Genomic DNA, 12,630 nt, shown 5'->3' with positions numbered 1-12,630 from the left:
GTGTGTCATAGTGACTAACTGCACAAACCAAAAGGGAAAGCAGTATCCTTTAGATGTTAGACCTCCTACATAGTTATTTCACATCTGCAACACTTGGGACCTGAGCAGAACAGGATTTGCTTTCAGACCTCATGGCCATGATTATACATTGTCATTCATTTCTTGTATACTCCTGTATTCTTAGAAATATGCATAAAATACTGCTGATCAGTCTGGATCTTTTTTAATCAACTGATTCTTTCCTGTACAACAACCAGAAGCATAATGAAAATACAGTCATTATTGGGTAATAGGTTTGTACTCTCCAGGAAAGACAAGATTAAAGTGTGGGACTGAGAATCATTGTGGTAATAACCAACAGTGAAATAAAGATTATATGGATGAAAACAAGAGGGATTTTGGTCAGTTGTATTGTGGAAAGCTTGCAAAAGAGATTTCACTGAGGCACTCTCTGAAATACTGCACAGCAGGTGAACAGACATCTCTATATTTCCAGTAAATTCTTATCACTGTGATTACAATTTTTCCAGATGTATGCTGGAGGACATGTATAAATAATAATGATAAAGCTCAGTTATTACAACATAGCCACATGTACAGGAATAAAAGACAATGGAATGCCAACCTTAGATGGGATAGAGGTTTCTGCACCCTGATGAGTTGAGCTGATGATTGAGTAAACAGAAATGGGACAACATTCAGTGGCATAAAACACAAGGCCAAAAATTAAGGAGTAGTGTCTACAGTTTCTGCACCAAATCAAGTCACTTTTTGAAACAATACAAAAAAAAAAGAAAAAAAAGATATATAGTAGAGACCCTGTGATAGCCTGATGTGATGCAGCCATGTGAAAACACCTTCTCATGAATAGAAATGTAGAAATAGAAAATAAATATATAAAAATAGAAATAAACAGTATTCTAGCAGGAGTTTACCTGGAATATAGTGTACATTTACAGTTGCTCACACAAGAGAATTAAGCATGTTGAAAAGCAGAGAAAGGCATCTAAGATGCTTAGAGGGATGAAAGTTTACACATGATCAGAGGCTTGGAGTACCTCTCCTATGAAGACAGGCTGAAAAAGCTGGGGTTGTTCAGCCTGGAAAAAGAAAGCTCTAGGAAAAGCTTATTCCAGCCTTTCAATACTTAGAGGGGTGGGTTATAAGAAAGAAGAGAGAGACTTTTTACCAGAGTCAGTAGGAACAGGACAAGAGGGGATGGGTTTAAACTAGAAGAGGAGAGATTTAGGTTAGGTGTTAGGGAAGATGGTCTTTACTGCCAGGGTGGGGAGGCACTGGCACAGGTTGCCCAGAAAAGTTGTGGAGGTGCCATCTGTGGAAGTGTTCAAGGCCAAGTTGGATGCAGATGTTGTAAAAGACATCCCTGCCCAAGGCAGGGGAGTTGGACTAGATGACCCTTAAAGCTCCTTTCCAACACAAACCATTCAGTGGTTCCATCTTTCAAAAGGAACTAATAGCCACTGCTGGCACAAGAAAAAAATGGTATAAACTGGCTATTTATAAGTTTATCCTGAAAAGAAGGTTTCTAAGCATCAGAGCAACAACATTTTAGAACAGCTTTTCTAGTTGCAGTACAAAATTTAATGTGGTTAAACAGCACAATCACAACCTGGATTAAATTATATGATCAACCAACTAAGCAGAACTCCTGTGCTCTCCTATGGCCTTTATTATTAGAAGGAAATTTAGGGTTTGGGGCAAGGGTTTGGGCAATAGAGGTATAGCTCCTATACCTCTAGATAAGGTTCTGAGTTCAGCACACACCAAAAAATGCATTTGGTGCTGCTTTTTTTGTGCTTCACCTAATGCTTAGTTTCTGTGTCTGTTGTTCATTAACAACACTTATGAACTTGATTATGCTTTGGTTTTACTACTGTTTAGGAACTTAATTGCATTTCCATCATTAAATATGCACTAATTCTTTTAATTGAAACTTTTTGAAAAATATTTTTCAGTAGATTAAATCTTTCCAATATATTGTGAATCTTGATGTTATAGTATTACATTTCAGCTTGGCATGCTGATGTGTAATGTCCATTCCCCTCTCCTGTTAGGGTTTTATTGGTTGCTATAGTTACCGACCATTGCTCCGTTCATGTCATTTATGTAGGCTAAATTCTTAGTGACCCTAAATCTGTTATCATGCACACCTTGTTGTTCCTATATTGTGAGATGTCAAGGCACACAACATGTCATGAGGAAGACTTCCAAAAAAATTAGTAGAGCTTGTCTGCCTGACAGTCTGGATTTGCAGGGCTGACTCCTTCCATGCATTGCCATATTTTTACATCCACCTTTAGAGTAAATCAGCCAGGTCTTGTACATGCTGTAACACAGTCGATCTTGATATTTAGTATTTAATCTATTAAAACATTTGGCTGTCTCCACACACAGTTGGGGGACCAATTAAAAGTCCAGAAAAACTATACAAAGTTTCTCATGTAATTAGACGTTTCAGGGCATGCTATTAAGGGCCATCTGTTCTCCTGGATGACTGAGTATGACTGAGAAATGAGATGTTTCCTTCTGTGCTTGAGGTTCCGTCTGTCTTGATTCTATATTTGATTAACTCTGTATGGGGGTGGGGACTGAATTTATTTATAATGGTCTTAATCTGTATAGCAGGTTAAGTATGATTAGGGTAGGATATTGAACTGTTCCGCATTTGAGATACCCTTTATTGTTTCAGAGCAAATAACTGTCTTGAACATTTTTCTAGGAGAATCCCCACTGCTTTTCTGTTGTTTACATTTCCCCACTGCCTGTTTTTTCCCTTTGTTATCAGTGATCCAATTTTCCCATAGAATAAATGGTTACAACTAGAGAAAAATCACTGCCATTTTATGCATTTTGAATTTGGCTAGTAAAGCCAAGCAGATCTGAGCAGAGCAGCAAAACATATGCTGTAAACTTATGAGAACTGGCTTGCTTTCCCCTTGGTAACATCTGTGCAGGCTCACCAAAGGTAACGTAGAACATGCCAGACTGCTGCAAAACGTGGAGATACCCAAATTAACTTTTAATTTAGGTATTTCTGCTGTTCTGCCAGCTGTGATGTGCCAATACCCTTAAGAGCAGATTTCAGTCACTTTTTATCAGTGCAGCTGGCTGCCTACACTTTTCCTTCTAAGTGCCTCTAAATCCTAACAGAGCATTGACATGCAGCAATACTGTTGTTTAACATTCCTAACAACAACTGGTGGCTTTAGCCAGAGTTTTGCATTATCACACAAACATTTAAAACTTAAATCTGGCTCTAAATAATACTTCAGCTTCTTTGTATAAGTTTTTGCAAATAAGATCAATGGTCTCTTATGCTCTGCGTATTGCAAAGTATTTACAAATCTGTGCCAAGCCAAGACATCTGGTCATTGTGTTTTGGTTATAGTAATGTGGGTTTTTCTATCTACCATGTTTTCTTTGAATTTCACCCACTTTACATACAGCAGCAAGTACAGTTATATAGATATTCAAAGAAAACGTTCACTTATTCACTTAAATGCAATATTGTTTGAAAAATTAAACAGGAAATAAGAGTTTATGACACTCTGTTGCACACTTAGCACTGCTAATGTCACTGCCCTAGCATCACTCTTAGGCATGTAAACCTGGCACTTTCCTAGGCTTCCAGTTGATTTTAGGAATGGTTATCATAAACAGTTTAAAACTAGTATTTGATGATAATTGTAGGCACTTAGAATAGAAATATCACCAAAATTTTGATACAGTTAGCTATCAAGGAGTGAGTTAGTTACCTTTCACTCCCTTTAGTGTCAGCAAATAATACCGAGGAATTTCCAATTTGAAGTAATTTTTCCTGACTTAGAGAAGATGTGTAATTGGGTATCTCCCTTGGAGTGAGGTATATCACCTAGGAGCCCACATTCCTCATCCCTATGAAGAGGTCAGTCTTAACTTCTCTTTTAATTCCTTGTAGTTAACTTCGCCACTCCCCTATGTTTCCTTGGTCTGCAATGTATTTTTCAGCAATTAGTATCTGACTCTAGAAATTACTTCATCTTCTCTCTTGAGGAGAAAGCGCATGGATCTTTCTACAAAGAAAATATAAGTGCAGCTATCGTGACCATGCAGCTACAGCTGTTAATGATGCACATCACAGTGAACATGATTCATACAGTCATCTGGAACTTATTATCTACTGTGAGGGAGATGTGGACTTCTTTGTGTAATCAGAATGAGAATATAAATTCTGTTTTAAAGAATTTTTCCTGAAATGAAAAGCCTAATTTCTCTTATTACTATTCAAAGTGAGTAAAGTTGTTTAAAGAACACCACAAAAGCTATTAAAACTTTGACAGATGTTCTGGTGAAATGTGAAACTGTTTTTTTTTACCTTCAGGAATAACATTATTTCATTATTGTGATAATTCTATGATCAGAAAACTGGAAAAATTAACATTGATGGATTTTCTTTTTTCCTGGAATGTTTCTTTCATAAGAGAACGGCACAAGAAATTTGGAAGCATCAAGATTTGACAAGTAACTAAATCATTCAGAAAGTGGAATTTTAATCCTTATAGGAGCTCTACTTAAAGTGTCTTTCACAAATGTGTTTTCATCTTGGGAATGGTCATGTTGGCTGTCTGCTCCCTTGACAATAATAACGTGCATCTGTTCTCACAGTTTTCATAAAATGGCGGATAGTATAAATCACTGCAGATTATATAATTTCTTCACAGTAAAAACACTGGGTTTATAGATGTTTTTACATTGTTTTCTATGTATTTTAATATGTGTATTGCTCATGTGCTACAGGAGTGGCTTTGCTTTCTCAAAATTCAATAATAAGCAGAAATCCTTAACACATTCCTTATCCATTTTCATCATAACAAGTTACGTTACAGAGAACTAAAAAAAGGTGTGCACATGACAATCAAGGTTTATATAATTTTCCTGCTACACTAGGAGCAGGATGGAAAAAGGTGAGTTTTCTGGCCCTCTTGGCTTTTATGGGCCCTGTTAAAAGTATCTACGTTTTTCAGGCTCCTCCCCTGTCTCAGCAAGAAACGTGGGACATGTTTTCTTATAACTGAGACAGTAAAGCCTCTGCTATTCAGTGGCATCATTTTCCATTACAATACTTCACCTATAGACACAGTAGATCCTTTTTCTCTCAGGATCTAAATTAATTACAGGTTTTTATCCTATGTAGAAATTCCTTTGTGATAACGTGTTGTTTTGCATGCTAGAGAGGAGGTCACAGGAGAGATCACTACAGCCCGGTCTGGCTGCAAGAACCCATGAAAAGTTCGGAGCTGTTACCAGTGACAATCCTGTTCACAGAAATTGCCGGTGAAGTCATTTGTCCCCCAATGACACTTGAAGCTTGTGTCCCATCTGCCTCAGCCTGTGGAGCCCCGAAGAGCCTGGGTGACTTGTGCCTGGTGCATTTCTCCATGAGGATGAAGCCCCAGCAGCACAAAAGGGGTGTTCCTGCTTTGAGGAGCAGCTGTTCAAAAGATACTGGGGGAGCTTCTGCATCAGTGGGGTTAGTAGTTTTTTGATGTTTTAAAACTTGTTTTTGTTGAGGAATAAATGAGAATGGATATGTGAAAACTCTCCTGTTAGACAGAATAATATAGACTCTGTGTTCAAGCTGTATTTTAATTAAGGGTATCAAAAATAGAGTGTCATACAGACTGAAGCTAGGGATGATTTAACAGGCAGAAAGAACAATGAGTGAGAGCTTAGCAAACTAATATAAGGTTGGAAAACAAGATTTGATGACCTTTTAATCACTGACTTTCTCAGTATGTAGAGGAAGATCATTTATTTTCCCAATGCTTCAATTTTTTTTCTGTATGGTGGGGAAAATAAAACTGCTTGAAATAAGCCTTTTAGGGAGAAATGTTAAATACTGGAAATTGCTTACAGCTTTGATGAAATAATCACCCTGGCTATTTACTTTGGGAAGTAAATGCTATGTGTAGATACAGAATTTCAAAGTATAATAGGTCATGAAACCATGATATGGTAAGGCATTCCTCTCAGACTTGTGAACTAAAAAAGCCAACTGGACATGAAAGGGCCTTTGACAATCTTCAGAGGAAAGAACAAGTTAGCACCTTTAAATCTGAAATTACAGATAAATACATTTTCCTTCCTTAAAATCCCTGCAGTTCCAATTAGGGATTCTACTTCTCCCTTCCCTCCCAAAGTGTGGCACAATGCTGCTATGCATTATTGAACATGCTGCTGTGCCTTACTTGACCCCAGAGGTGACTGCTTCTTGGCACCAGCTAAAACGAGTCACACAGATTCCTTGAGTACCTTACTGAGAGATTGTGACTAGCTTAATTAGAGAATGCTCAAGAAGTGTTGTGAGATACTTGGATTAAATGCATTGTTTAAGGCCAAATTAATTATGAGCATTAATACAATCTTGATCTAAAGAGTAATTTGAATAAGGGATGAAATAATAACAAGATCCCTTTGAGTCCCATACAGCACGCTTTGTTTTTCCACATAAAATATCTCCCACATCATTTAAAATGTTTCTGTGGAGCAGAGCAAGGCAGTGCCACTCAGAAGTGCTAGGAAAATGCACTGCCAGATGTGAGTCATTGCTGAACTCCAGCATTCGTTTTTTTGTTCACCTTTCAAGCACAAGACAACCTGTTCCCTACTGCAGAGTTGCCTGCAGGTGCCTTGATAGAACATGCAGTGAGGAGCCTGCCAGACAAGGGGGGGGTGTTTGATTTTCTTCTGAAGTTTGAGGAATTATCTTCATTTCCTGTGAACATCTGGGGTGATATGGCACAACCATCTTTGTCCTTGGGTGAAATGTTGGCATTTCTGAAGTCAAAGAAATCTTCCCTTTTATCTTTCAGTGGAACCAGGATTTCCACCACAAACATGTTTCAGTACCATGCTCTTTCAGGTAAGGAAACAGTGAAGTGCTGGGAATGACATGAATTTCTGTAGCCATGTGGTCAATTTCCCTACCAAAGTAGAAGAATCAGACTGGATGTAAGTGACCAATCACCAAATTGGTCTTGGAAGTTGGATGGCCAGAATGGGCTTCCACTGCAGCTTTTTGCATGGTAAGATTCATACATTTTGTGGATACCTAGAAAGTTTGGTAGCAGGTTTACTTTAATGAAATCTGAACACAAGGAGATCAGATTTCTAAGTCTAAACTCTGTATGTTTCTAGGCTAGATTCTTTTGATTAAATACACATATCCACAGTAGGACATCCCAATTCTAAGACAAATTGAGTTACTCCCTAGATCTGCATTGACTCTTAAGAGTAACTGGCTACAATTAGTCACATGAATTTCATACTTTTATACTTATTCTTTGTAAGTACTCTAGGGTTTTAATGAAATGGGACTGGAATACTAAATTATTTAGTGTTACTAAGCTAGTTACCACAGAAACGTGAGCGGAGAATTGTATTTTAACTTTACAAGCAGGGTATCTCTGCAAAATTTTCCCTTTGATTACTACCAAATGAAATATTTCAGCTGAATAACCATTTTCTTTTCAGGTATTGAACAAATATCTCAAACAAATACTCTTCACACAAGCTCCACTTATAAGACCAGAATTCCACATGCAAATTTCCTTTGAATGTAAAACCTAGGGTGGCTGTCTAAAGCTAAGCATACAAATGGCATTCTGAACATTTAGTTCTAGTCCATTTATTTTTGTTTAGTTCTGTGCTTCATTATAATGAGATACACGTTTTTGTGTATCGAGGACTATAATTACTCGTGTCCATAGAGCAGCTCAGCAGAGAGTATAATTATTGCTTACATGTCAGCTCAAGGCAAGAATTAGACTCAAAAGTCTGACATGGTCATTACTCCTACATTTTAATTTGTTCACCTCCAGGTAGCACCTAACAGATCACCTATACCTGTCCTAATTTTTCAATACAAAGAGATTAAACTCCTGCCTCTGTATCCTTTTTTGTGAGGGAGATAGTCACACCTGAGAATGAAGCTGGTTCTTCATTCATGTCAGAAGGACACAGAGCTGGTTCTGGGACAGGACCACAGGGCAGCACAGGGCAGCACAGGGCCATGTGTGCAGCACTGCCAACGTCACAGACACATCTGAGGCTGCAGAGATGACAGATGGTCCTGGGTGCACAGAGGTGGAGGGTGTTCTCTTTCTTTGGAAAAATCAAGCAAGGTCTTGGGGCAAGCTAGGCATTTGCCACAGCTGGAGAGATTTTTTTCAGTCTGGAAGTGACATAGCCATTGTTCATGAGCTATGTGTAGATCAAAAACTGGTTTGATGTGGCTGCCAAAGATCCCTTCAAGACAGGGGCTACAGCAGGATTGACCAGAGAGCCCGCATTGTATGCTCTCTGTAGGTGCCCCTCATGCCCACCTACCTCCAAGTGCAACTTGCTCCAGAATTCAAAAACACTTTTAGCACAGGAAGACACTGGACTGTCCCTTACTCAGCTGAAGAATGGGAGCAGACGAGGGCTGCTATCCAGCACAGGTGCCCATCCACTGCTGTTACACTGGGCTGTGCACTGCTGACACTTCTCTTTTCTTCTGTTTTCTGTCTGGGGCACCATTAAATTTCCTGAGAACACTCACAGTTCAGTACAACAAAAACCTTCAGGCTTTAACACAGTGTTTGTGGTTTGTGCTATTATGTTGGGCAAAACCAAACAAGTTATAAAGCCACAAAAAAACTTCAAACATCCCTCCTTTGCCTATTAACAGTGAATCCTGGCTCTCTAAATAATTTAAAAATATCTGGTACTTAGGCTTTTTTGGCTGGCTTTCTCTGAGTTTGTGTGAAGACTTTCCTCCACAACACGAAGCCCTGACCATCTCAGCGCTATATTGCAGGGCATGTCTGCATACTTCCCATTATTTTGAGAACTACAGACAGAGATACAATGCTACAGTTGGCCAAGATTTCTCCATAAGGCCCTGGTAAGGTACAGGAGCCTACACAGAGATAATCATCTCATCACAGAGATAATTACCCTGCTCTCTACCCTATGACTGAGGGAATAAAGGAACCACTTTTTCCTCTATATTCATACAACTAATCACAAAACAATAATATTTTTTCAGAAAATTGTCTCTATTACAGCAATGTTGGAAGTAGTAGGGTGAGAGTGAGTCAGCTGCGAAAATTAAAAATTCTGTTTTAATATATTTTAGTAATAAATGTTCACAAACAAGCACAAATTAAGTTTGTTCTCTATATTTTAAATTAATTTTTACTCTTCAGTTTATAAGACTCATGTCTCACTATATGATTTTAAGTGGTTTCACAAAATTGCTTCAAAAGAAATGATTCTGTAGAGTTTGCATATACTTGATATATATCTTTGAAATTATTTGCTCTTGTGCATGTTTTTAGTTACAGAATAAAGACTGCTTAAAGTTTTATTGAGAAAATTCAAGTAATTCCCTTATAACTAAATGAAAAGCACATCATTAAAAGAAGATTTAAAGGCAAGAAAAAATCCTTTTATGAGAGCACAACTCTTGAATAATTACTTCAGCTCTGGCAGTGAATACTTCGTTATTTAATGAAATCTTGGTATGCAGTACTTTATCCCAAATGTGTCACGAATTTTCAGTGAGAGAAAATGAACTTTGGTCCTAATGTGTACTCTGGGAGTGAGAGGCACATGGCAAATATTATAGCAGTTCACTTTGAATGTTATTTGCTCAGGTATCTTTGCTCAGGTAGTATCTGGGGTGTCAATAACAGCAATTTCATGTTCTCTGTTAGGCTCTACAGGAAAAAATGCATCAGAGTCCTTTGCTTCCTCACCCACTGGCTATGGATCTCTCATGCTGATGCACAGTCTGTGTCCCCAGGTCTCCCCCCAGCACCCTCACTGTGACTCAGCTGCAGCTTTTCACCCACCTGTGGTGTTCACTGATGCACAATCCGTGTCCCCAGGTCTCCCCCCAGCACCCTGACTGTGTCTCAGCTGCAGCTCTTGTGGTGCTCACCCGAGCCCTTCTGTGCCCAGGCGATGCTCGGAGGCAGCCCCACACTGCTGGCTGTGCCTGACCCCAGAGTGCAGCACTGGGGCTGCACTGGGGCTGCAATTCCTCTCACCTAATCTCCACTTTCCAAAGGTTAGAAATATAGATATTACTCTAGTCCCTTTCCAGCTAATGGAAGGAGACAGGAACAGCTGGCCAAGATTTCTCTGGGTGGACCTCACCGCTCTCCAAAGGTGTCAGTCCTGCACCTGCAGGGACATCAGCTGGATAACGCTAACTGCAGGTGGCATTGCCAGGTCTCAAGAGTTTGCAAAGACAGAGCTTGACCTTAATGTGCACCAAAATGATTTTAGCATTAACAGAACCACTTTTGGCAAGCACGTTGCTCTACACAAGGAAAGATCTGCACATGGTCCTCCCAGTACTTGGGCCTGATATTTCAAATGTTGCAGATTATAAGATGCAAGATCAATACAAACAAAAAGTTTTCTCAGTGATTAAGAAACATCATTAGAAGCTAGTGAAATACTTTTATAAACCATTTAAAACAATTTTGCCAATAGGTCAGGTGCAAATTAAGTTAACTCAAAAGGACTACAAATACTGATTTTTGAAAATTAATAAAATAAATAAAACAATACTAACATTACCTGAGGAAAATTAAAGTTGGAACCAAGAAAAGTAGAAGCAAATTATGTATATTTCTCAAAGATAATTGCTGGAAGTATATTTATGTCTCTAAGTACAAAGGGGAAATTGAAAGTAACATTATTTGTATCTCAGCACTTTTAAAGTAATATTACATATGTAATTCCAATGAGTATAAGTTCAATAAAAGCCATACAGCACAGAAGAACTGTGCTCTCATTATGTGAAGTGCTTTCTAATACATAAGTGAACCACTGAGCAAATTATTCTTATTCATAACCTGCACAGAAGAAGACAGGGGTAATCAGTGGAACAAAAAAATCTGTCAGTGTCCAATATGAAGTTCTTGTTTAGTGCCAAATTAACTTCTCAGTTTTTGTCTGTCACTATTCCTTGATTTTTTATGTTAAAGATATATTTCAATAGAATGCCATTTGTAAATATGAAATAATCTAAAATTTGATTAAATACATTTATCAGGATGTGATTTTAAAGACCTTGCAGTTTATTGAATAGATTTTAAGCTCTTTTTGGAGGAAAAAAATACTTACTTGCTTTCTTTCTAGCACTACCAGTTACTTTTTTACAAGTACACTTTCTGTACCTTATTTTTTCATGATGGAGATGTTTTGACTGATGCCACAGTTTTAAAAGTCAGTGAAAAGTCTGTTTCATTGAAGTGGAAGCCCTGATCAGGCATTGCTTTTTCTTCTTACACCTGAAACAAGTATAAAAGCATGTCTCTTAGAACATTTAGATCAACCTTTTTTTCCTGCTCATGAGCAAAGAATTCAGGAGTGAAGGAAAAAGACAAAGGATTTCTCTGTGACAGGAGAGAAAGGCAGGGAGAAAAAAACAAGACAAAAACAATATAAAAGCCCCACCATTTCTCCTTAAAATCCTTAGGAGACCAACTCTCCCCCTCACTTTGTGTTTTGTGGATGGAGAGGTTTGAGCTATTGATGACAGAGTTGGGTTAGCATAAGGACCATTTACTGAAGTGAGGAAAAGTAGCTCTTCAGTCAAATATTTCCATATCTTTTGCTTTTTCCCGTGGCTCCTCTGTACTGTTTTCTGAAACAACATGACTATGTTGATTACTGCTCCAAGAAGATTATTACTGTAAAAATGTTCAACTGACAAAGATTTCAGAGTGGATATTATCAATTTGAGTGAGTCAGACCTTTGTTGGCAAAATCTCAATGGAATTGCAAAATACAGTTTTCCAGCTCGGCAGACTTGTACCAGACATGTACAACGCTACGCAGAATGCCAGTTCCATGCATCAGAGGAAAGGTTTTCAGCATGTTGCAAAACAAACAAACAAACAAAAAACCAAACAAAAACCAAAACCAAAAATTGTGTTCATCTCAGAAGATGCAAAACAACTGTCTGAATGTGAATGAACACACACACTACACATGTGCTCTAACACATACATGCAACATCAGTCAGGCTTCTATTATCTACACCCAAAATTGCAAAGAGGAACCGTTTGACACAAGACCATAGTGACAAATGCCAATGCTGAACTGAAAAGGTGGGGATATATTTTTTGAACTGTGCCTCTTACTGTCACCACCGATATAACTGACAGAGCTATCCTATCTCTCATCAATTAATTTTTTAATTGCTGTAGGTGAAAGCTAGATTTAAATAAAAGACTTGGAAGCATGAAGTTTCATATAATATTTCAGTAAACAGCCAGTTTTATCAGTTTAGATTTCATTCACTTGTGAGGAAAGTATAAAATATTCTGGACATTTAATTTGAGTTGTTTACAAGAACTTACAGATCAATTGTAAAAATCAAGTTATAATAGTATTGCTGATACAAAAAAAATTAGAATTAGTGAAGAAATTTACATTAAAATGTCCAAAACTTCCAAGAATTTTAGAAGAGTGGATTTCTTCTAAAAACCTTTTTTCTCAATTTAGCAGTGCTCAATAAAACTGAAAAGCTATTAAGCTAAGTGAATAAACTATCAGAATCTATTC

At 37.9% G+C, this 12,630-nt stretch overlaps 1 protein-coding gene across 5 annotated transcripts in view; it reads left to right on the top strand.

Moving 5' to 3' along the window:
• Positions 1 to 12,630, top strand: part of MEI4 (meiotic double-stranded break formation protein 4) — a 132,801-nt gene that overhangs the window by 29,491 nt on the left and 90,680 nt on the right. For 3 of the 5 annotated variants that reach the window (XM_071444405.1, XM_071444387.1, XM_071444396.1), the window contains 2 exons: positions 5,232 to 5,530; positions 6,873 to 6,922. In XM_071444405.1, coding sequence (XP_071300506.1) covers positions 5,283 to 5,530; positions 6,873 to 6,922 — 298 coding nt within the window. In that variant the 5' untranslated portion in view covers positions 5,232 to 5,282. Of the gene's footprint in view, positions 1 to 5,231; positions 5,531 to 6,798; positions 7,086 to 12,630 lie in introns of those variants that run through there. The other 2 variants (XM_071444413.1, XM_071444424.1) reach the window with 2 other exon arrangements.

This window comes from Agelaius tricolor, unplaced genomic scaffold (assembly GCF_023055355.1).
Source record: "Agelaius tricolor isolate 1412-34295 unplaced genomic scaffold, bAgeTri1.0.p SCAF_1, whole genome shotgun sequence".
Taxonomy (NCBI): Eukaryota; Metazoa; Chordata; class Aves; order Passeriformes; family Icteridae; genus Agelaius; species Agelaius tricolor.
Note: the sequence above shows the minus strand (reverse complement) of the source record. Positions and strands in the feature narration are given on the sequence as shown.